We start from the raw sequence: 25,469 nt of genomic DNA, 5'->3' as shown, positions 1-25,469 counted from the left end.
AAATAAAAATTTTATTGAAATTTTTATATTCGGAGTAGAAAGATACTGAGTTCAGGTCCTCCATTACCATCTGGATTCATCATGTAAAAAGCTTCCGAGTCACGGCTACCTACAACTCGCTCAAACTTTGCTCTCATGTATAGCAACTCGCCCTCCGACCCGCTCCCTTTACGACCGTCGTCCACCATCGGAATCACTCCGGCGCCGACTGACACGCTCTGTACAGTATTCAGCACGTACCACTCAAACTCTCCACACGTGCGCGATATAGCCTGTCCACACTTCCTCCCGTTGTAGTACATCGTCCACCTTGGCTCCTCCAACAACTTTCTAATGGGACGATTACCTATTAATGGTGAAATATCATCACTAATTTAATCGTAAAGTTAAATCTAATAATTATATTTATTTTTTAAAAAATTATTTATGTATTTTAATTATAAAAAAATGCGAATTAATCTTAATAAAGACCACGAGTGTTTTCAATTGTTAAACGTATTAAAATCTTTAGAATTGTGGTAATACCGTCGTAGGTGGTCGGAGAATCGGACTCGAGGGCGATGCGAACGAGACCGGAGGACATTTCCTTGATGAGGGACGAGGTTGACGTGGCGAATTCGAGCAACAAAACTGGCTGGGACCGGGGGTCGAGTTGGATGGCGAAGGTGACATGGCCACGGCGGCGGCCGAAGAGAGTTCCAGTGACTCTTCGGCCGAGAGAGGGGCTGACGGAGAGGTGGGTGGGGATGGGGAGCCATTTGCAGGTGGGAATTGAGAGTAGCTTGAGAAGAGAGTGAAGGAGGGAGGAGAATTTCCCGGTGGTGGAAGCCGCCAGGTGTTGGCGGTGACAGCGGTGGCTAGAGTTCTTCTGGAGGAGGAATTTGCCGGAAAAGTTGTCAGCATCGGAGGAGGATCTGAGGTGGTGGGCGGAGATGGAAGATGGGATGATTTTGGTAGTGGTTTTAATGGCGGCGCTGCAGCTTCTGGTTCTTTGCAGGCCTGTCATGGCGATGAGAGAGAAAAGTAGAGAGAGAAAGAGATGAAAAATGATAGCTTTATTTAGTGGAGAAGAAATGGAGAGAGAATCTTCCTTTTAGAGAAGAGAGAGAGAGGAAAATGGGGAGAATGGTGGAGGAAAAGAGGCAGACAAGGGTTGATGATAGTGTTGGGAGTTGTCCAATATAAAGGGAGAGACTACACAGGTTTTGGAGTCGTCATCATCATTTTTTGTGGACTTTTTTTTAGTTCACATTTTTTAATTGCTCGTGTTCGTGTTCTTCCTCTTTGTATTCTTAAATATTTACAAGAACGGTCGGGGTCGGATTGTTTGTGGTTTGGGTCGGGTTGGGTTAAAAAACTTTAAAAACAAATATGATATTGTCCACTTCGAGTATAAGCTCTTATGACTTTACTTTAGGCTTCCCAAAAAGCCTCATAACAATAGAGAAAGTATTCCTAAATTATAAACACACCATCATTTCCTAAATTAGCTAAGGTGGGATTTTCATCATCAAACACCTCCCCTTAATCGAGTCTAGACTTCTTTGGAGTTTTAGTTATTTTTTACTGCCTTCCAAGAGGCTCGACTCCTTTTATTTTGGAGTCCTTTGTTCAACATGTGAGGATTTACCAATCTATTCACACGACTAATTTTAGGGAATGACTCGGTTCGACTAAAAAATTTAAAATCAAATTGATTGGTTTTTCAACCATTAAATAATGAACTCAACCCAATTTAACTTAAATAATTAAAACTATTTTCCAGAGTTATCCTAAGTAAAAAAGTATATTTTAAAATAAATAATAATAAACTCGAGATGGTTCTCGTACTCGTCTAATTCTAAGAGAGTTCATGAATCAATCCCATCTATAATCCAACCCAAATCGTATGAATTGGATTAGAATGATCAGATTTTTCTAATCATCGAGTTTTTTAATATCGTTGCAAAAGGTAGATAATAATTAGTTGATGATTTTAATTGATTTTTGATCTTTTAGATTGAGATTTACAATTTTAAAGAAGGAATCGAACACTATTAAAGCCAGAATCGAGCGACTGAAATAAAAAGAGATAGAGTAGTGAAAAGAAATTTTGTGTGTAACTGCTGAAGATAAGAGATAATCGATCCAATCTAGTTCAATTGGATTGGACGATTTGGTCCAGTCGAACCAATTTTTTTATATTTTCCCCTGGTTTAACATGTTTGTGTTCGGAATGTATTTTGGCAATAAACAGTGATTGTATTAATGATTTAATTAGTGTAAAGTATGATGTTGATTGAAATATTTTCGTATGCTGGACTTTAAAGATTTACCGAATATTATGTATAACTGAATGAAATATAAGTAGAGATGTCCACGAAGAGGGGCAGGACGGAGAATCCTTCCCCGACCCATCCTCGCCACTTATTTCATTTTCCATCCCTGCAAAATTTTCTATTTATTTTTTTGAGGATCAGGGTAGAGATTCCTTGCCAGAAAGAAATTTGCAGTAATCTAATTACCCACTGTAATTTTTCTCCGTTTATTATTTTTTCAAAGAAAATAATCATTCTAAAATTTTTATTTTTCAATATAATCTTTATTAAAAAATTATTTTAAAAAAAATCCTTACATATATATATATATAACATAGTTTTTAATTTAAATATTACCATTAGAATCTCAATCGTCAACTATTCTTTAATCTTGAATTTTGTCTCGTTTGACAAGGACATACATAATATTTCATTAATATGACAAAAAAAAATTGGAATGTCTTTAATATCGTTGAGGAAGGATAACCGACCCTCAGTTATATACCGTTAATGTTTTTCCTTAAGATCTGATTTATATAAGACCTTAGTTGTCACACTCCCGACATTATTAATATGTTGACATGGTCGTATATCAGACTATATAAGTAGGCTAACGTAGTTATTGGGTTCGTGGATATTATGTGGCAAAATAAAGGTAATGAGAAGATAATCATAATTTAAAATTTAATTGAAAGCTCAAAAATCAAAATTAAAACATCAAAATATATAGGCAAAATTACGATTTTGCCCTAAACTCAAAATTTTACGATTCCATCCAACAACTTGGAAACCATAGTATAAATAAAATTAAAAGTTTAATAATTTATTAGATACGTAATTAAAAAATTATTTTAAAAATAGAAATTAGAAAACTTCAAATTATTAAATAATAACAGTAATATTGGGAAAGCATGAATTATTTAGCAATAAAAATAGAAAATTATGAATAAGGTTGGCTAGTTATTAATTGATAATATAAATTAAAAAAAGGCAGCAAATATTTAATATAATTCATACCTCATGAACGACCGTTGGATCAAAAATTAGATGACTTAAACAACTATAATTATTGATATGGATTGAAATTGACCGTTGGATCAAAAGTGAGATGAAGGTGAAAAGGATAGGGGCGGGAATTAAATGAGTGATTGAGATATAAATATATATAATTTTATATAAAATAATGATTATCAAAACGAAAATGTGTACGCACGCTTGTTCGATGTGATCTCACCACAATCCCTAATTTTATAAAATTCATAAATAATTAAATAAATCCAATTTCCTCTTAAAATATTGGGATTTTATCACAAACCATAATAATGTTTTTATGTGTTTCAACCTCTAAAAATATATATTAAACAAATCAAACCATATTCTTATTCTCGCCCGTTTGTCTGGATACTCTAACGATCGTTTGGTGGGAGATAGAGATGTTCGTGGGTTAGTTTCAGTCAGTGTGGGAATATTTTTAGATTCAAACCAATTGTTCGGGTTATAAATTTTTTTGACAAAAACAATTTTTTGACTCTGATACCATTTGTAACAATCTAAGCTCATCGCTAGCAAATATTATCCGTTGGCCTTGTGATGTATCACATTAGTTGGGGAAGAGAACAAAACACCCTATATAAGGGTGTGGAAAACTTTCTCCTAGCAGACACGTTTTAAAGCTTTGAGGGGCTGCACAAAGAGGACAATATCTACTAGCGGTGAGCCTGGGTCGTTACAAATGGTATCAGAGCCAGATACTAGACGATGTGTCAGTCTTCTTGCTCTTCCCCGAAGGGGGTAGACACAAGACGGTGTGCCAGTAAGAACGCTGGGCCCTGAAGGGAGGTGGATTGTGATGTCCCATGGCGAGGAGAACAAAACGCCCTTTATAGAAAGCCTTGAGAGAAAGCCTGAAAGGGAAAGCCCAAATAGGACAATATCCGCTAGCGGTGGGACTGTGCCAGTAAAGACGCTGGGCCCTGAAGGTGGTGGATTGTGATGTCCCATGGCGAGGAGAACAAAACACCCTTTTATAGAGAGCCTTGAGGGTAAGCCTGAAAGGGAAAGCCCAAATAGGACAATATCGGCTAGCGGTGGGCCTGGGTCGTTACAGGCTTGTTACGTATTGCCATCAGCCTCACGATTTTAAAATGCGTCTTCCATAGTTACACAACGGAATCAGTACTCATTCAGATACTGTTCTCTTTGGGCCTTCTATTCCAGGCATCCCTTCAAGGTGAACGTGAAATACATAGAGCTAAATGTACGAAAATGATACATATTCTAAAGAAAAGAAGAGTGAAAACGAAAAGGCACCGTCTTAGGTTTAATTATAGTCATGTTACTACAAGTCATGATTGCATGTGATTGCATATCTCTGTCCCGAATATTTAATATTTTTTAATTTTTCTTTTTAGATAAAGGTAAGGACATACAAAAACAAGTGACCGAGGTTGTCTGGTAAAACCAATGGATCAAAGTCCCGCTCGATAGCAAAAAGGTATACAATAAAAAACAAGCTCTAATTTTTAAAACTTATGGGGTTGTACTTAAACCAACAATTGGGGCCGTTTGTTTGATATCATTCTTTGTCTATTATACAATTACATGTTTCCAAATGCTTTTTTTCTATTGTTGCTTGATTTTATGACGTCGTTTTGTAAAATGACTCGAATTAGAATTCAAATTCTTAATATAAAAGTGTTCATGGGATGAATATGATCGAGTTGAAACATTTTTTATATAAATTAAAAAGTGTTCGACTCATGAATTTGGCTCATGTTTGGCTCATGAGCTATGTTCCGAAGTCGAGTCATACATAATTTCACGTGTTTGGCTATGTTCCCAGTATACTTCAGCGTGTTTGGTTCGTGAGTTAGGTTTACGAATCCATTAAAGTAACTAACCTATGATATATAAACTCATGAAAATTTATAAACCCACTCATTAAAAAGAGGTGGAGTATGCCTATGAAATGAAATGATTTTCTACACAAATTTCATTGGAAAGCAAGAAACTTTGGGCTTCCATTTCGGCATTTCTCTCAAGGTTTATAAAACGTATCTGCTAGGGAGAAGTTTCCATATCATTGTAAAGGGTGTTTCGTTCTCCTCCCCAATCGATGTGGGATCTCACAATCCACCCCCTCTTTGTGGCCCAGCATCCTCACTCGCACTCGTTTCCTTCTCCAATTGATGTGGAACCCCCCAATCCACCCCCTTCGAGACCCAACGTCCTTATTGGCACTTGTTTCCTTCTCAATCGATGTAGGACCCCATAATTCATCCCCTTCGAAGCCCAGCATCCTTGTTGGCACTCCGCCTCGTGTCTACCCCCTTCGGTGCATAGTCTCCTCGCTGGCACATCATCCGGTGTCTGGCTCTGATATCATTTATAATAGCTCAAGTCTACCGCTAGCAGATATTCTCCTCTTTAGGCTTTTTCCTCAAGGTTTTTAAAACGCGTCTACTAGAGAGAGGTTTCTACACCCTTACAAAGGTGTTTCGTTCTCCTCCCCAACCGATATGGGATCTCAGTGAATTCTAAGTTTTTGTAGCTCTCTACAGCTCAAACCATACAATTCCTAGCCTCTCATCTGCCTAAACTCTGCTGTTTTCTGTCTTAGTGCAGACACCTACTCACAAACTAGGCTACTTGGCTATATCCTAGCCTTCTTCACGTTATTTTGGTACCGCCCGGAACGAACCGAGAGTTATGCGCCTCTACTAATATCATACATAACCGTCTTTTGTGCAACAGTCCACCATCCGTAGACTAGAAAAAATCATCGACATGGCCTATTACTAATTGACTTGTAATTCTATTCGAATTCGAATTCTCTGTTGGAGCGTGGGTTGGACCATGAGTCGAGTCATCTGAGCCATAAGTCCCTCGGTCACCACAGCTATATGTGCTTGCTCGAACTCTGTATGCACTCATGACTCTAGTAATCATGGGTGACGAGTGAAGTGTGTTCTAGGGCGCCTTTCCAGTGTTGCAATTGTCTGTTTTTGATGTTCTCAATCCTCTTGATCTCTACTCGTCTTCGTCCCATGGTGGCTTTTCCTTCTTTTCTCTCTAATGTTCTCAATAATGTTTGTCTATTCGTTTTATAAAATATAAATTTGGAATGTAGCTAATTCAATGACAGTGGACAAAACTTGTCATTTGTAACCGTCCAAGTCCATCGCTAGTAGATATTGTCCTTTCTAAGTTTTTCCTACTGGGCTCCCTGAAGGTTTTAAAACACGTCTAGTAAGGAGATATTTTCACACCCTTACAAAACACGTCTCCTTTTTTGTGTTACTGGTATTTTTTAAATTTCATGTCTTTATGATTATTCTCATTCAGATGTGATATCAGTTCATTCATGTACCTCTACTAATTCGATATCCGATACAAACCTAATTTATGTAAATTCTCATAAGAAATAGATTATTTGTGAAAACAAGCGAAGAAAAATTAAAATTAAATACTCAAACATATATTTTTTTAAAATTTTGTTCTAAAAAGAAAGATTTTTTTAGTTCAGCAATCGAAAGATGAGAAGTCAGGTTCGAACACCGTAGAACGTTTCCAAGATGGCGATAGAAACCCCAACTTTGAGAAGCTTTAGTCCAAGATGTGGCTATAATGAATTTTGTTTGGCATGGGCCAGAAATTTGGTATGAAAATTCCTAAGAGCTACTTTTCCCTACATTATTATTTCAATTAAATTTATTTTCTTTTCTTTTATATTAAATTTAAAAAGTTAAGTTGGATTGAACCAACCAGAATAGAGTTCACAACTCAACCTAATCCAATCTTATGGTTTTCAGTTGGATTGCAATACATGTTATATTAATAACTAAAAATCTTTTGAAATTCGATGTGTTGTAACCCTATTTTCGAGTTGGTCAAGTTGACCCAACAAAAAAAAAATGTTCATACAAACCGTCACAAATTTTTGGCTGGGTAGTTAGGGTTGGTCGATTATTAGGTCATATAAACACTCTTAATGCCAAAATTCAGACTTGGATTCTAAATCAAGTACCTTATGGCTTCCACATTCTCCGTGCAACATGGTTAGGTTACCTCCTTATCTTAAAGTGGAAATTTTTCGAGAGGTTATCCAATATAAATTATTCAAGCAAAGCACGCTTAAGTTTGGAGTTTTGGTGATTTGATCACCGAAAAGAAGAGTACACATTGTTGGTATATGTAGTAACTATCCGTTTTTTTTTAAACACAAACTCTCGAGAGAAGAATAATCAAATATTATGTACAGAAAAAATGTATTTAGAAAAATATTTTATTTACCCCAAAAGAACAACTCCCCACATAATATGATGCAACCATTACTCCAATCAACCGTGGTGTTGGGTTCGGGCTCGGGTTCGAGAAATGCTATAGTAATAAGCTCGGTCCAACTGCTTCTGAAACCGTGCAAGATTCAACTTCACATTCTGGCCATCAAGATAGATCTTCTTCGTATATTCCCACCCTTTTTTTGTAATGCTATCTGGGTCGATAAGAATAGGATCATCTTTCTTGTACTTGCTATACAACGAACTCTCCTTTGGCCGAATTTCATACCCAACGTACTTCAAACCGAGCTTCTTCGCAGGCTCGCCGTAGTACGTCTCGGCTGCCCAAACCGTCCCCAATGGAATGATTTGAATGAACACTGAATTGGGCCTCATGAACAGAAAATGTGTCATGGCAGCTCCATGAACTCCTACCATTACATCACATTCATTGAGCTCTCTATAAAGCTTAGCCAGCTCTGTTGTTCTATCAGGCCTTAAAACTTTCACCTTGAACCCAATTTTCTCAGCCATTTTCACCATTAACTTCTCATTTGTTATAGCCCTTGATCCCTTCCTTGACAGAACCACCAATTTTGGTTGCTCTTTGGCTTCGTTCTTCTCGTGTTGAACCACCGCTCGGGTTCGAGGTCGGTACGCCGTGTCTAATAGGTTTCGAAACTCGACAATGCTCGTGTTCCCTTCCATCAATGAAGGCTCCACAGTTAGCTCATCATGAATTCTCAAACCAGCAATCACTTGAGGAAAGCAATGAGTTTTATTGTTCTTTCTAAAGTCAATTGGTGGATAGTTTGAGAGTTGGGAGAGGATATCACCATATTTTGTTAGCCACCAATTATGATACTCAAGGATCACAAAAACAACCTCTTTATTCAAATGTTGTGAAGTTATATAGAGCGGCAAAATCCCGTCGTTGAATTCGTGATAAACGTTGCCCGTGTAGCCTCCGGTCGAGAAGAACACGGCGGGAACATCGTGTCGAACGTTACACCGATGGTGTCGAACGATGTCGTTGCTCTTTCGCTTAACAATGAGCTGCAATTCATCAATTGTGTTCATGGTGTTGTTCTCCCATTTCCTTGTGTAAGGCTTGATTCTTTCGAGTTGAATCACCGTGTTGTCGTCTTCGTTGTCGTTGTCGATCGGGGAATTGGACGACGTGTAGAGAAAGATTGATGAGGAAGAAGACTCTGTTCTTATATCGCCTTTCATAATGCATATATCAGACCGAATGCTACTCCTGTCACAACAAATGGTTCCTGACAAAGGAAAAAAAACATTAATTTCTGCTAACAAAAGGATTTTGGTTCCTTTTTTCATCAAAAACGGATCAGATTCTTGTCAGCAGAAACAGAGTAACAGAGATTTTTCAAAAACAGAGGAAAAGAAAGCATAGAAAAACAGAGAGAAAGACATACCATTAGGGATTGAAGAACAGAGAGGAGCAGAAACCTCCATAACAGCGGCAGAAACATCACCATTTTCAACCTTAAAAGAATCTAAAAACAAAAAAACAAACAAAACCCATTAAAAACAGAGCACCAAAAACACAATTTTCAACCTCAAAAGAACGTTGAAACAAAAAAACAAACAAAACCCATTAAAAACAGAGCAGAAAAAAAGAAACCCAAAACAAAAAACAGAGAAATAAGAAGAAAAAACTTACAGAAATGAGGAGCAAAAACGAAGCAGCAAGAAAGAAAACAGAGGAAAAGAAGGAACAAAAACTTGGGTTTAGTTTTCTTGTAAGCAGAAACAGAGTAATAAAACTCATCACAGCCCATAGCTTCTTCATCATCATCTTGTTCTTCATGATCATCATGATGAACAAACTGGGCAGGTGTTCTTATGTTCATCCCCTTTTTCCATGGCTGATAGCGTATATAGTGATGAACCATATTCCCAAGCTTCCTTTTGTTCTTTCTTTTATCTTTAAGAGAAGAGAGAGAAAATTTGCAGAAGAACAAACGGGAGAGACTCTGTTTTTATAGGAAGGAGAGAGAAAGATAGAGAGAGAAGAAGAACAACAGCAAGGCGTTTTGTGGCCTGAGGTTTGTAGTAGCCGCAGGGAATGAGTAAGGGAGAAAAAAGGCAAGAATGGAGGCGTCAAACTTGGGGATGGTGTCTTTAGGATATCCATATTAAAAATTTATTTATATTTTTTATAAAACACTCAAAAATATAAAAAATATCCCTCTAAATTATTGACAGTCTATTCACGTACAAAATTTCATGTTGATCATGTTAGTGACCCGAGCAACTCGAGTTGAATTTTCAACCCAATCTCATAAAAAGAATCCGATGTCAAATATTTTTTTATTTTCATAATAATCTAATCTTGGGTTTGGATAGTTTGGTAGTTGGATTCTCGAGTCATATGAACTTCTCTATTAATAACTTATTTAACTTAATTATTATTTGAAATAAAATTAATAAAAAAAAATTATTTAGATATGGTAGAAAAATTATGGGAAGAGAATTGTAATTAATACATAATTAATTAAGCTCACATATCTAAATTTTAAATTTAAAAACATGCGTGTTGAGAAAAGTGGTTTAAATAAAGGCGTGTAAATTCTTCATTACCTTTCCTCTAATGAATTGTGTTAAGCACTCAACGCGCCTAATAGTCGTAGTTGACCATAGTTATCATGCTTTTTTTTTTTCTTTAATTTAAAAAATAATAATAAATTTTTAATTTTTAAAATTTCAAATATATTATTTAACGTTAAATTTCAGATTGAATTTCAGTTTTAAAAGATTATGCAGACGGATAAATGAGGAACAGATGAAACTGAGAAGATGAATTGAACGTGTCCAAACCAGTTGATTTGGTTTGATTATTTTGAAAAAAAATTGGTTTGGTCGATTTAAAAGTTTAAAAAATTGCAAAACTCGGTTCAATCTTCAAACCTAAAGCAATCGAACTAACCCTTTTTCTCTAAGGTCCTGTCTTCCCGCACCCTAATTTTCTCCTCAAACAATGAGTGACACAGATTCTCTCTCACCATTTCTCTTCCCTCATTCTCCGCTCTCGAATTCTTGTCTTTTAAGCTTAGAATATTCATTCTATCTACCTCGATTTCTCACCTCTTCGACATACCTTCTACTCTCTCTTCACATGCCAGTGTCACACTATTTTATACCGATAGCTGCCACCCTTTCGTGACAGCGTAGATAGAAACAAAAATGATATCAACTCGACAAAAAACGAGGTAGCTCACTCAAAATTACTCATCAAATTTAAACCAAACTTAGGTTTTATATCCTAATATTAGAAACTTCTAAAAATCAGTAAAGTTTTAGAAACAAACTTTTTTAGAAAAAAAAAAATTCAAAAACTCAATAATTTTACCTAAAAATTGGAAAGAAAAAAAAAATTTGAGAGATGGCAACAAGCTGGCGTATGGGGGAATCTTTCTCCACGCGCCGATGTGGGCAAAGCGCGTGTCACCTCAAACTTCCCTGAGAATATTTATTTACTTATTTGAAAATAGTTAAAGAAAAACACATTTCTTTTCTTATATTTATAATTAATAGAATAACTTTTTTTAAAACCATAATTTAATCATTTAATTTTTTATTTTTAATTATTTTATATAATGAAAAGTATTTTTCAACCGAATCTTATTGAATAAAAAAATAAAATTTAAAATCTATTTAACAAAAAAAAAATATATATTGAGATTATAGATGTCTGTTTAACCGGCCCTATCGAGACCTACCTCGAACATATTAGAGAATCCCATTCAAATCGTAAATAATAACGGAGTAAAAAGAGATTTTTTCCCGTTAACTAAACGGAGCTGGAGATAAAAATTATAATTATTCCATTTATTTGAGTAAGAAGTTTTAACCGATAACTATAGGGATTAAATTATTACCCATTGAATCTTTACTTCGAAGAAAGAACCGAAATATTTTTCAACCTCTTTTTAATCTTTTGGATTATTTTTAATACGATAAATATTGGGAGAGGAATTTAAACTTTTAACTTTGAAGAAAGGTATAAATACTTTAACCATTAAACTATGTAGAATTTTTTGGGGGAAAAAATGGTCAACAATTAGGTTTTAATTTATTATTACTTTAATGTTCATTTAATATTCAACAAAAATGTCAAAACTACAATAAAGTTTTTTTAAAATTAAATTATCAAAGTAAATAAATAAATAGCTACAAATATAAATTAGTTTTTGCTCTTAATTTTTTTTAAATAAATTATTTAATTAAATAGATGAATATTGAATATAATATTTTAAAAGTTGGAAAAAATTAATCTAAAAATAAATATAGTAGGCAATAAAGTAGAGTGTATTGGGACGCGCCGGCGAGGGCAGAGCGCGTGGCAAATAGGGCAATATTAAATATTGTCAGTGAGCGTAACTGTAAAATTTTGTTTTGAGGGTAATGAGAACATTGACTGTCAGTGATTAAGATTTGACTGTCGGTTTAATCTTTGTCGATAAGTACAACTGGATTAGGTTTGAATTTATTACCAATTTACTGTTTATTTATTTATTAAAATACTCAACCAAAAATGTCAACCTTTTACTTTAAAACAAAAATAAAACTTGTTTTAAAAAAAAAATTAAAATTTAAAAATAGTTTTTTTTTTTTTTTTTAATTTTGAAAAGATTTCAAAACTACCTTTTAATTTTCAATTTAAAAAATATACTTAACTTTCAAAATTTTCATTAATAATTAAAAAAAAAAACATTTACTATTAGTATATGGACGGAATTATTAGTATCGAGTCTAAAAAATACCCATCAACTTTTAAATATAATATTAAAAATTTTGGAGATGATCTATGAGATGTAAATATACGATTTTTTAATCATATATTACGGTAAACAAAAAAAAAATGAAGGGTATTAATAAAACTTTTTAATGTTCGAGGTGTTTTTGAAACACTATTGAAAGTTAAGTGTATTTTTAAAACAAAGTATTAATAGTTTCCACGAACGTGATTGTTTTGATTTTTTAAAGGTATTCTTTTTACAGAATTTTTTGATTTTTTAAATTAATTTTTTAGCCTATAAAAGAAATTATCTATTATGCTTCTAAATTTTTGGATTTTGTGATATTCTAATGTTTCAATTTTGTTGAACGTTTAATTATGATTAAAATAACGTACATTAAGATGAACGTTTTAAAGTTGAATGGTTCAAAGTATATAGTATATTTAAAATAAAAATCAAATAGCATGCATGATCAAATAAGGTACTCATTAATATGAATTAAGAAAATAATAAACTAATTATTTATGGTGAAATTAATTATTTGTAATATATAGTATAACAATAAAATGTACGTTTTTTCAGTGACTCAATCATAGAGCAACATCTTGAAAATTTTCTAAGGAAACATGGTTCAAATGACTCGTGTTGATCTGTGAGAATAATTTTCACAATTTTAAAACAATTCGGTTACGTGGTCACGTCATGGAATAATGACTTTTATTTAAAAATAAATTGAAAGCTATATATAAATAAATAAATAAATAATTTATTAGATATTTTCTTTTTTGTTTAATTGAAGGGCTTTTATTTATTAAACGAAATCTAAAGGATCATTTAATTTTAATTTAATACCAATAAAAATTTGAAGTATATAAATTCAAAGGTTATCTTAGTTTTGGGAAAGTGTTAACCACGCGCAACCAAAGCGCGTGATGAGATTAAATGAGACGCTTGCTTGCGGCGGGGACAAAAGACCAATAAATTCCATTTTTTTTTAGGAAAATTCGAATGAATTTTAAAATAATATTCGGAGTCAAATCCAAATAGGAATTTTCACACAATTAAGTTTTGAATCTCTTTGCTTTGATTCTGATGGCCGCCAATGCCTAATTAATTCTTTCAATAATTTCCCTTTTTTAATTATTTTTTAATTCCTTAGAAATTAAGAATTAAATATACTATTATAATTTTATAATTACCAATTCATTACTTATTTCTAGTTTTTTAGAAATATAATTTTTTTTTTGAAAATATTATAAAAATCTTGAATTTTCAAAATAATAATATTTTTTTTTCAAACCGATACTCGAATTATAAGAATATTACAATTAATTCTAATTTATTTATATTAGTTTTTGTTCTCTCTGACAACTTAATATAAATAAATAAATCAACGGTATGAAGTGAGAACAATGTAAAGTACAATAACATTTAAAAAACGCTACAAAGATTAGGTCTGCATTAACCATAATCACGTGCGCGTTCTTCTTGAGAGATTTTCCTCTCAAGTGTCAAGACGACATTCTTAGAGAATTGAATGTCTTAATTTTGTAACCATCAAGCCTCTCCAATTGTGAAAGTGGAGTGTCGAGATGCTACGAACAATAGGTCTTCATCAACTATAATCACGTGCTCGTCCTTCTTTGGAGATTTTCCTCTCAAGTGTTAATAAGACGCTCTTAGAGAATTGAAAGGCTTAATTCTGCAACCCTCAAGCCTCTCCAATCGTGAAGCGTCGAGACGCTACGAACTTTAGGTCTCCATCAACCATAATCACGTGCACGTCCTTCTTTTGGAGATTATTCTCTCAAGTGTCAAAACATTGACTAAAGTATCTCGAACTGGGTAATACGTATAAACTTTTTGTTGTCTTTAAAGAACCTGAGAATGGTAAAGCCTAACCTCCTCCATTTGTCGGGACAAATAAACAGTGGTACAAATATATTCACATTTCATCTATCAATTAAGTTTTTCAACCCGATCTTAGGCCTTGACTCACCCTTCCATAGACGAGTCTTGCTGGATCATTTCGATACAATCAAATAGAAAGTCTACAGGTGTCGTATTCTAAGAGTAATTCTTTTAAAGAAAGTAAAGTATAAAAAATAAAAGGAATAAAAGGGTTGTTTTCAATAAATAAATAAATAAATAAATAAATAAAGGGGTTATTAAACCCATCTTAATTGACTCGATTATATATTAATACTGGAAATATGTATGTAGATCATAACTGAATTGATGCTTACTGAAATTAATTATTTCTTTATTTAAAAAAAAATATATTATTTAGAGCATCATTATCTTGCCAAATGATAAGATCAATTTTTCATTATTAGTCAATATATATATATAGCTTGTGACGGCTGAAACAGACCGCGGGCAGCACCCACCTGGCAAGTCACTGACCGTAACGTAAGCAGCAGAATTTGACCGTTACATTTCAATAAGTGAAAGAAAATAAAAATAAAAATATCACCCGAATTTGACACCTATATATCCATAAGATACGAAGCCCAAGCCCAAGCCCAAGCCCAAATAAATTCACAAGCAGACCCACAGGCAGTTCTGTAATGGTTGGGTTCAACCATTATATCAGACCGTCCGGTATGGTCGGACCGTTTTCGGTTTACCCGAACCGACCTCCGATTGACGTAGGGTTTCGTTCTTGCGCGCTTCTTTGCGATTCAATTTCCTCCGGTCCACACGCTGCTGTTCTCTTTTCTCTCTCCCGCCATCACGCCATCGTCGGTCTTTTTCTCACACCGCCGCCATTTCCAGAGTCTCCGGCAAATCTCCGATGACTTTTCCGGTTAGGTATACCCGTCTCTTACTTTTCATATTTCTTTGGATTGGTTTGAAGCTTCCAGGGTCTGTTTTGTTAGTAATGATGCGATGAAATCTATGCTTTTCTGGGTAATGATTCGTCACTTGCTTATTTCTTCTTCTTCTTTTTTTGGACACGTTTATGAAATTCTATACTATTTTTAGACAATTTTCTTATCTTCTCCATCCATTTCTCCTGCTGCTACTCGTAATTTTTCTTAATTTTCTGTTTCTGTTAAACTCCTGAGTGTTCATATTATATTTAGATGTGTTTATACACGAAAATTTATAGAAAGGTAATGAGTTGAAGGTTGAGTAGTATGTTTTAATGGAGTTAGGACTATCATAAACGCATTAAAGTGTTTCAAGGAGAAATTTTCATGAAATTCTAACTCAATTTTCTATGGAAGCTTGCACTTCTCATTTGTATGTATAAGTAGATTTGATTTGTTTATTTGGTTGTGTGTTGTTGTTATAGGTGACGATGTTGAATATGTTAAAACCAAGCAAATTTTTTGACAACGTTGTTGATAGATTAGCATGGTGCATAACAAACAAAAAGATCTCCACCAAAATTGTCTCCAAGAAGCACTACTTTGTTTCTTCTTCCTTTCTTAGTTTGTCAACTTCACTTCCTTCCAAGCCTTCAGATTTTCGATTGCTCGATAACGTAACAACATGCATTGCTTTTCTACAATCATGTGCTGAATCTAAGAATCTCAACAAAGGAAAGCAGCTTCATTCTGTAATGATCACCTATGGTTTTTCCCATTCACCTTCATCTATCACTAGCTTAATCAACATGTACTCCAAATGTGGTCGAATGGAGGAGGCTGTTTTGGTTTTCCACGATCCGTGTTATGAGCCTAATGTGTTTGCATATAATGCTATAATTTCTGGGTTTGTTGCTAATGGTCTTGCTTCGATTGGGTTTCAATTTTATAAGCAAATGAAGTTAGAGGGTGTGATGCCTGATAAGTACACTTTTCCATGTGTAGTTAGATCTTGTTGTGAGGTCATGGAGGTGAAGAAGATTCATGGATGTTTGTTTAAAATGGGGTTGGAGCTGGATTTGTTTGTTGGTAGTGCTTTGGTTAATACTTACTTGAAGCTTGGCTCAATGGAGGATGCACAAGAAGTGTTTGAAGAATTGCCAATAAGAGATGTTGTGCTTTGGAATGCAATGATCAATGGGTACGCCCAGATTGGTTGCCTTGATGAGGCATTAGAGATTTTCAGAAGAATGCATATAGAAGGTGTTTCACCTAGTAGGTTTACAATTACTGGAATTTTGTCTATTTTTGCTTTAAAGGGACACCTAGACAATGGGAGAACAGTCCATGGGATTGTGATGAAAATGGGTTATGATTCAGGCGTTGCAGTTTCAAATGCGCTAGTCGATATGTATGGGAAATGCAAACATATCGGAGACGCTTTAATGGTTTTTGAGACGATGAATGAAAAGGATATTTTCTCATGGAATTCAATTATATCGGTTCATGAACAATGTGGTGACCATGATGGTGCCTTGAGGCTTTTTGATAAGATGTTAGGTTCTGGGTTTCTACCTGATTTGGTAACCGTCACAACCATACTTCCAGCTTGCTCCCATTTGGCTGCCCTCATGCATGGTAGAGAAATTCATGGATATATGATTGTTAATGGATTGGGAAGGGATGGGGACAATGGAGTTATAGATGATTTACTTGTGAATAATGCTGTTATGGATATGTACGCAAAATGTGGAAGTATGAAAAATGCTCAAAAGGTTTTTAATTCAATGACCAATAAGGATGTGGCATCATGGAATATTATGATTATGGGGTATGGTATGCATGGATATGGCATGGATGCATTGGATATGTTTTCTCACATGTGCGAGGCCAAAATTAAGCCCGATGAAGTTACTTTTGTTGGAGTTTTATCGGCGTGCAATCATGCAGGTTTTGTGTGTCAAGGGCGTTCGTTCTTAGCTCAAATGGAGCATGATTTCGGTGTTATCCCAACCATTGAACATTACACTTGTGTGATTGATATGCTCGGACGAGCTGGGCATTTAGAGGATGCTTATGATTTAGCCCAAACGATGCCTATTGAAGCCAATCCCGTTGTGTGGAGGGCTTTATTGGGAGCTTGTCGACTCCATGGGAATGCGGAGTTGGCCGAGATTGCTGCACAAAAAGTAATGCAATTGGATCCAGAGCATTGTGGGAGTTATGTGTTGATGTCTAATGTTTATGGAGTTGTAGGTCGATATGAAGAGGTGTTGGAGGTTAGAAACACGATGAAGGAACAACATGTCAGGAAGACGCCCGGATGTAGTTGGATCGAACTCAAGGATGGAGTGCACGTTTTTCTCACCGGAGACAGGACACATTTAGAATTGAATGCATTGACAAGTCAACTTTGTGATATTGGATTCATTTTAGATGAAGTCTTGAATTTATATTGAGATATGGTAGCATGTGCAATTGCATTAAGCCAATAGCCTTTTCTTTTATGCAAAGGTTGATGAGCGGCATAACATGTACATTGATGAGTTTACTATTATAGTGAGAATCATTGGTTAATGATTACAGCAGACAAGTATCATTGATTGCCCGCTTCCTGGATATTCATTAGGTTACTTCTAATGTCGTAAATTCTTTCTTTCACCATCTTGGATACTTCTACATTTTCGTCCAAAATTTTATATGTTTTTTCATCTCTCCATTGCTAAGTTTCTTAGTTGTGTAGTGCCTTGCTTCAAGGATATGACAATAAAGCTAATGTCAATGGTGGTGCCTTCTTACAGCTCGTTGGATTCAGCTTCTCTCAACTATTGCCTTCTTCATATTGGTACTTTCTCTTTCTTCTCTATCACTTTCTTTCCCTTTTGGACTTGGGAGGAGATTTCATTTTGCATCATGATTTCTATGTGCTAGTGATTGAGATATGCAACGAACCCTAAATAGTGCAGACCTCAAAAAGCTTTAGGAGGCATCTGGCCGATCATTGAATGTAACAGCCCAAGTCCAAGCCCAAGCTCAAGCTCAAGTCCAAGTCCACTGCTAGCAGTTATTGTCCTATTTGGGTTTTCCCTTTCGGGCTTCTCCTCAAGGTTTTCAAAATGCGTCTACTATGGAGAGGTTTCCACACCCTTATAAAGAATACTTCGTTCTCCTCCCCAACCGATGTGAGATCTCACAATCCACCCTCTTTCGGGGCCCAGCGTCCTCGCTATCGCTCGTTTCCTTCTCCAATCGATGTGGGGCTATCCACCCCCCCTTCGGGATTCAACTTCCTCGCTGGCACATTGCCCGACATTAGCTCTGATACCATTTGTAACAGCCCAAACCCTAGTAGATATTGGCTTCTTTGGGTTTTCCCTTTTAGGTTTCCCCTCAAAGTTTTTAAAATGCATATGCTAGAGAGAGATTTCCACACTTTTATAAAAAAAATGCTTTGTTCTCCTCCCCAACCGATATGGAATCTCACATTGAATCTCTTTGGCAGATGATCTATTGCGAGTTGACTTCCTTCAATTCACTTCGCTTTGCTTCCCTGAGTACAATCGCTCCATTGCAAAATCCCTCTCTTGGTTCGTTTCTCTCATTGTTGATCAACGTGATAACACTTCCATAGCTCAACTAATTAGTATGAAAAACAAAATTTTCATTCAACATTAACATTCGTAGTTAACATAATAAATTCATACTCTAGTTCTTGTTATCACGATTTTGCTATCCAAAACCTATTTCCTTTGTTCTATTAATGTTCTTTACAAACATATGCATTAGTTTTTTTGAATTACTGTATTTCACTTGACTACTCTAACTGTGAGAGCTCATGCTTCACATTAAATATTGGTCTTGTAAACAAGTTTTGCATCACTTAAATTTATATCGCAAGGAAGAATATACTTGCCACTAAAGTTTTCTTTCCCCTGTTTGTAGATTCAGAATGGTTGATGAGATTTGGCGAGCCTATGAACCTTACATAATGTGCTCTTGAACAAGCATAAAAAATACCTCACTGCCGTGTCAAAGTAAAGGTAAGAAAGGGGAATTGATGAAGGCATTATCATAAGCTCATCTATGTGATTTGAGTCGTTTTGATCTTTATTTGGAAGTACTTATAAACAACATAGGTATTCACACAAGTTCTTGGAATATGTGGTTGGCCGAATAGTTGTTGGAGCTAATGACAAAAGTGCTTGGAAGGAATGAACAAGTTCAAACTATGAGTATTCACATAACCAAGGTAGGGTTAGATTGGATTAAGCCGAAATATACTTGTAACGACATCTTAGAGATTTTACTATTGGATGACCTAGAGATAGTTAGATATGTATGCATATGTTCCGTTATATGATATGATTATGTGGTTGTTGTGAATCTACATATACTTTTGTAAAATTATTTATGGGACCTCATGCATGTATAAAATAACACAATGTTTATGAAATAAAGCTCGAGGCAATTACTCATTCTGAGTGAATGAGTAAATTGTACCACCCTGATTATAGGCTAGTTGAATTACATTTTAGTTCTTGATCACAGGTTAACTAGAATTTTAGGTTTTTGGTCACAGACAAGTGTTTTGATTTTTGGTCACAGGTTGGATGGCTAGTGTTTTCAAGTCTAGATAAGGTCATAGACTCGATGAGTTGTTTTGAACAATTTTGGATGAGTTGTTTTGAACAATTTTGGATTCATTGGTTTTACATTACATTTTAACGTGTGTGTAACCATTTTGGATTCATTGATTTTACATTACATTTTATCGTTTGTGCAACAATTTTGGATTCATTGGTTTTTCTTCTTTAGAGAAGGGGCAAAGACCAAGGAGTTTGTAACCTCATGTATAGTCTTGCTTTTCCATTATTTTTTAGTATTTGTGGGTTTTGATTTGTGTTTTCTTTATGGAACTATTTATAAGATGTTTTAGCGGTGTGATTATTAACCCTTTCAAGGGAACTTTGAGCAAATTTTGCCCATTATATTGAAAATAATATTGTTTATCAATTTTTAAATTTTATTTTCTCGGGTTTTAAAACAACGATAACATGCATCTAGTGACGATCCATATTGGTCTAGGTTTAGGAAAGTTGGATCATTACACACTCAATTTGCTATCTCGATCTCATCTCTTGCTCCTCTATGGTAATTGTCAACGGGAATATTTTTGAATGCTATCCGGTAGGATCAAAGACACTTATAGTGCGTTTTGTAGATAATGACGCACTAAATCACTCTTCAAATTCAATTTAATTGCAATCAAATTCGAATTTTAACACAAGAAAGTTGATGTTTTTTTAGGTTGAAAGACAGTTTTGAAATTTGTAATTGGTGTGAAAAACCTTTTCTAAATCAAATTTTCAAACAACATTTAATATCTCTATCAACTCTTCAAAAGGACATTAATGATGAAAACCGACCCACTTTTCTTTGAAGTCCAAATAACGTACATAATAATTCATACCTACAAATCTTGTATTAATCCTATATTTCAAACCCTCTTCAAACTCTTGAAACTCATATATTTAGGGGCACTTTCGGCGGCCGCCGTGGGTGGTCATGTCGGCGTAGCAAGGGCGGGCGTCGTAGTTGCCGAAAGCGCCCGGCGGCACGCAGCTGCAACGAGCACAGCATGTGCCGCATGCCCTGTTGCATAGATTTGGCCTTGAAGATAATTTGCACCTCGACCCACAAGCTCCTCCACAATCTGATAACATGATTATACTCACACACTCACGAATAAAGAGACAAAGATTTACGTGATTCTGACGCATGTGTAGCAACCAATCTAAATATATGTTTAATTTCTAGTCGCTACGAATAAAACTATAATCTTTAGCTAAGTAAATATATTAAAAAATTAATATTGTGTTTATATTTACCAATGTTTTGAGCGTTAGGAGGCTGCACCACGACAGCGTCAATGGAGTTCACCATATAAGCTACGAGAAGGGTCATGAAAACACATTTGAACAGAGCTTTAGAAAGAACAGAAATGGCCATAGAAGACGAAGCAGAGAGTTCTTATGGAAACTCAAAGTTCTTGAGAAAGCATAATAAATGAAAAACAAAATGGTATAACGAATAGTAAAGACGGGAGTGAGTTTGAAGATATGCATTTCAAATTCAAATAAAGAAATAAGATATTCTATTTCAATTTCTTAAATACATTTTTTTTTGAAAGATTTGATTTTCATTTTTCAATATAATTTTTATTAAAAAAATATAAGATATTCTATTTATTGATGAATAAATTCTAATAAATCATAATAATATTTTTTTATGACAGGGATTAAATTATTATATATTATAATTCAACTACTAAATTATTTTTATAAAATTAAAGTTAATGAGGTAAATTATTAATTTGAGTATTTTTTAAGCTAAGAATATTCATCCAAATTCCCACGTAACCCAAGCTTAAATTTAATTGGAATAAGAGGAGGAGGGCTAAAACGGATTAAGGAGAAAGGCAAACCCTATTTCCAAACAGACCCTATTCGTCCACGAAACGTCGATGACTTTTCTAAATCTCAAATTCCTCTCTCTATAAATACCCTCCTCTCCCACACTCCCCATTCGCTTTTCCTCTTCCATCGTCAGAATCAAATTCGACGGCCGGCGGATTAACGAATCAATATCCTAAATTCTGCCGGAGTTAGGATTCGTTCTCTCTTCTGCTCCCTGAATTCTGATTTCTGAAGCTTTTTCTTTGGGATAGAGGAGGAGGAGGAGGAGGAGGTGGAGGAGGTTGTGAACAATGTCCGATGCGTTCTGCTCCGACTGCAAGCGTCAGACGGAGGTTGTCTTCGATCACTCTGCCGGAGACACCGTGTGCTCTGAGTGCGGCCTTGTGCTCGAGTCGCACTCCATCGATGAGACGTCCGAGTGGAGGACTTTTGCCAATGAGTCTGGGGATAACGACCCGGTTCGTGTTGGTGGACCGTCCAACCCGCTTTTGGCTGATGGTGGCCTTTCCACGGTGATTGCCAAGCCTAATGGTACGGCAGGGGAGTTCTTGTCCTCGTCATTAGGTCGGTGGCAGAATCGGGGGTCTAATCCAGATCGAGGGTTGATTCTTGCATTCAAGACAATTGCTACTATGTCTGATAGGTAAGGGTGTTGGTTGTTTTGATCCTCTTTTGGATGCTGAGGACACATGGAATTAGTTGAATTTCTTTGGATTTAACTAAATCGTAATGTTAAACCGATCGAATTGGAATTGTGGAAGGTGGGAATTGGAAAGTCTTAGTAGTTTGATGATTTTTGTGTTTGTGGGGGGACTTTTGATGATGGATACTAAATTAGGGTATTTCAACTCTCAAGTCTGGATTCAATTAGGTCAATTTTTTCTTGTTGCTTTGGAATTTGAAGGGTTTTCTTCATTATGGGGGCAGCCTCTTCTCTCTAATGGGATTTTAAAACTGATAAACTTAATGTTAATCATTCCATCTAGTGTTTGATAGTTTTATAATTGGCCTTGCCTCATGATCATGAATCTTTCTATGATTTTGTTTTCTTATTTTCATGCATTTTGTGATTGAGCTGCTTATTTACAACTGTCCTAGCTTTGATGATAATAATCTGAGACTGATATATAATGCTTAATGAAGTCATTGTTGTACTCAAAGCTCAGATACTACTTGTTGTGTCGTAATGTCACGACTAAAAATATTTCGATATCCAATTGTTGTACCGGAAGGCATAACCAAAATGCTTTGATACCCAATTGTTGTAGTGGTATGCCACGACAACTCTGATACCCAATTGTTGTTTCGTAATACCGAAACCAAAAATGCTCTGATACCCAATTGCTGTAGTGTAATACCGAAACCAAAAATGCTCTGATACCCAATTGTTGTAGCGTAATACCAAAACCAAAAATGCTCTGATACCCAATTGTTGTAGCGTAATACCGAAACCAAAAATGCTCTGATACCCAATTGTTGTACCAAAAGTCCCTTAACCAAAGTGTTTACAAAGTGTATTTCTCATACTCTCACGCTACAAGACAATAGTTTTTTAGCCAGAGTGCTATTTGTTTGGTTGTAGCTTCCGCTACACCAATTGGGTATCAAAGCATTTTTTGGTTGTGGCATTCTGCTACAACAATTGGATATCATAACATTTTTTGTTGTGGCATTACGTGGTATCAGAGCTTTGGGTACAACAGTCATGAGTTTGCATATTTTGTTAAATTGTGCTTTTTTGTTTTAGTTCAGCTCCTCTTCATGGGCCATTTTCTTTTTATGCCCTTTGTTTTCTTTCATCTTTCTCAACAAAGATTGGCATTTAATCAACAAAAGAAAGAAAAAGAAAAGGCCACACCTGACTAATGTTAGCTGTAATGTGTTTCAGGTTGGGCCTTGTTGCAACCATTAAGGTATGCAATTTTCCATCCATTATGACAAAATGACACGAGTTACCATTTCTTGTATTTTCTCAAAGCATTCAGGTTAGTTGTCAGTATAGAATGATCATGCTGTATTGTCAAGGTTGTAAATAATGTATTTTTCACCGTATGCGTTATACTTTGGTTTTGGAATTGATGCACGATGAATAATTCGAAGAACAAAATAGTTTTAGATTCGAAGACCACAATAGTTTTAGATTTTGTTTTTGAGTTCCATTCATTTCACTAGCATTGAGCTTTGGTATTTTGTAAATGTTTTATTCATAGGATCGGGCGAATGAGATATATAAAAGAGTTGAAGATCAAAAGTCTAGTAGAGGAAGAAATCAAGATGCTTTATTGGCTGCTTGCTTATACATTGCTTGTCGACAAGAAGACAAACCCCGCACTGTCAAGGGTACTGCTTGTAAATCATTTGATATCTGGAGCATTTGTAGTTCGATTTCTCTTCTTTACCTAATCATGCTGGTTTTGAGTAGAAATTTGCTCTGTTGCTAATGGGGCAACAAAGAAGGAGATTGGCCGAGCAAAAGAATACATCGTGAAACAGTTGGGGTTGGAGACGGGTCAGTCTGTGGAGATGGGAACGATACATGCTGGAGACTTTATGGTGAGAATATCAACTTAATTATTTTAAAGTTCGATCACAGATAATGTTGTGTTCATTTCTTCTGACATCAAGTTTCTTTCCTAAATGAACATAGAGGCGTTTTTGTTCTAATCTTGGCATGAATAATCAAGCTGTTAAAGCTGCCCAAGAAGCTGTACAGAAATCTGAAGAGTTCGATATCAGGTAACGATTTGGACATTATGAATTTCTTTCTATGCTTCTTTTATGGTTATTTTGTTTGGCTGGTTTGATAAGTGTTCACTCAACTTCGATGAAATCCGCCCCGTACACATACCTCTTCTGGTCTGGCATAGTAGCCAACTTCTACGAAATCTGCAGTGCCCAAGTAGTATTGATATCCACTGGCCTAGCTAAGTAACTGCTTGGTTGAATCCCTTGTTCTTTAACAGATAATTTGATTGATTGATTTATCCTCAGCTTATCAAACTGTTTGAATTCATGCTTTGATTAGAAAACATTGGATAAAGTTTTGAATAAGCTTGGTGTTAACCTTAGTAGGCACCATTTTCTAGGGACAGGATTATTTTTGGTTCACTTTTTTCTTAAAGAGGATTTTCTTCCCTCATTTCAGGAGAAGCCCAATATCCATTGCTGCAGCAGTTATTTACATTATTACTCAGCTTTCAGATGATAAGAAGCCTCTAAAAGGTAATGTTCAACTGTGGCTATAATCTTCACTACATCATATATGTTCATAATCTGTTCATTTGGGGCATGTTTGTTTGATAATGACTCTGTTATTTGATTATGAAAGTTATGGTTTTCTCCTCGAAACAAAACTAGACCCGTTCTCCTGAGCATTGTTATTGTCAGTCTTGATATGAAATTTAATCAAGGGATTTGAGTTTTACAGACATATCGGTAGCTACCGGTGTTGCGGAAGGGACGATCAGAAACTCATATAAAGATCTGTACCCGCATGTTTCGAAGATAATACCGGGGTGGTATGCTAAAGAGGAGGATCTTAAGAACCTGTGCAGTCCTTGAAATGTAACTGAAGTTGGATTAGTTTTTTTGAGGCTTGTGTATTTAAACTCTTTGAGATTACAAAGAGAGGTAGAAAGAAAATGTCCCTTCCCTGCTTTTTTCTCTTTTTCCTAAATAGATTCGTTGCGAGTATCAAATTCTTATTGAAACCCCCTAAATTCCCATAATTTTACCTCTCAGTTGTTCACAATGCAAGTTATCCCAAGTTTTGTGATGCTCTCATGAGATACCAAATGAATACGAGTCAGTTCGGGCATGCATGCTCCTTTTATTC

General features: G+C 35.3%; 5 protein-coding genes across 7 annotated transcripts; 2 read left to right on the top strand and 3 right to left on the bottom strand.

Moving 5' to 3' along the window:
• LOC111782086 (protein MIZU-KUSSEI 1-like) lies at positions 1–1,138 on the bottom strand. Its single transcript, XM_023662870.1, has 2 exons — positions 526–1,138; positions 1–346 (listed from the first exon to the last, which is right to left on the bottom strand). The coding sequence occupies exons 1-2, from the start codon at positions 1,004–1,006 to the stop codon at positions 24–26; spliced, it is 804 nt and encodes a 267-aa protein (XP_023518638.1). The 5' UTR covers positions 1,007–1,138; the 3' UTR covers positions 1–23.
• Positions 1,139–7,552: 6,414 nt separating this feature from the next.
• Positions 7,553–9,683, bottom strand: LOC111781236 (EGF domain-specific O-linked N-acetylglucosamine transferase-like). The gene is made up of 3 exons (XM_023661718.1): positions 9,264–9,683; positions 9,016–9,096; positions 7,553–8,856 (listed from the first exon to the last, which is right to left on the bottom strand). Exons 1-3 carry the CDS (start codon positions 9,493–9,495, stop codon positions 7,637–7,639), a joined length of 1,533 nt encoding a protein of 510 aa, XP_023517486.1. The 5' UTR covers positions 9,496–9,683; the 3' UTR covers positions 7,553–7,636.
• Positions 9,684–15,028: 5,345 nt separating this feature from the next.
• On the top strand, positions 15,029–19,633 carry LOC111781081 (pentatricopeptide repeat-containing protein At3g14730-like). Of its 3 annotated transcripts, none has more exons than XM_023661500.1 (5): positions 15,029–15,151; positions 15,644–18,003; positions 18,661–18,745; positions 19,101–19,198; positions 19,295–19,633. In XM_023661500.1, the coding sequence occupies exons 1-2, from the start codon at positions 15,140–15,142 to the stop codon at positions 17,615–17,617; spliced, it is 1,986 nt and encodes a 661-aa protein (XP_023517268.1). In that variant the 5' UTR covers positions 15,029–15,139; the 3' UTR covers positions 17,618–18,003; positions 18,661–18,745; positions 19,101–19,198; positions 19,295–19,633. The 3 variants fall into 3 exon arrangements, with proteins under 3 accessions (XP_023517268.1, XP_023517270.1, XP_023517269.1); XM_023661502.1 differs by having other exon boundaries at positions 15,029–15,156; XM_023661501.1 differs by lacking the exon at positions 18,661–18,745.
• A 1,056-nt stretch (positions 19,634–20,689) lies between these two features.
• LOC111782084 (gibberellin-regulated protein 11-like) lies at positions 20,690–21,167 on the bottom strand. The gene is made up of 2 exons (XM_023662868.1): positions 21,047–21,167; positions 20,690–20,871 (listed from the first exon to the last, which is right to left on the bottom strand). Exons 1-2 carry the CDS (start codon positions 21,165–21,167, stop codon positions 20,690–20,692), a joined length of 303 nt encoding a protein of 100 aa, XP_023518636.1.
• Positions 21,168–21,722: 555 nt separating this feature from the next.
• LOC111782083 (transcription initiation factor IIB-2-like) lies at positions 21,723–25,469 on the top strand. The gene is made up of 7 exons (XM_023662867.1): positions 21,723–22,277; positions 23,523–23,547; positions 23,845–23,974; positions 24,057–24,187; positions 24,282–24,370; positions 24,780–24,856; positions 25,062–25,469. Exons 1-7 carry the CDS (start codon positions 21,925–21,927, stop codon positions 25,193–25,195), a joined length of 939 nt encoding a protein of 312 aa, XP_023518635.1. The 5' UTR covers positions 21,723–21,924; the 3' UTR covers positions 25,196–25,469.

The sequence above is a fragment of the Cucurbita pepo genome, chromosome LG19, assembly GCF_002806865.2.
Source record: "Cucurbita pepo subsp. pepo cultivar mu-cu-16 chromosome LG19, ASM280686v2, whole genome shotgun sequence".
In the NCBI taxonomy this organism is placed as follows: domain Eukaryota; kingdom Viridiplantae; phylum Streptophyta; class Magnoliopsida; order Cucurbitales; family Cucurbitaceae; genus Cucurbita; species Cucurbita pepo.
The sequence above is the reverse complement of the archived record's forward strand: the minus strand, read 5'-3'. Positions and strand labels throughout refer to the sequence as shown.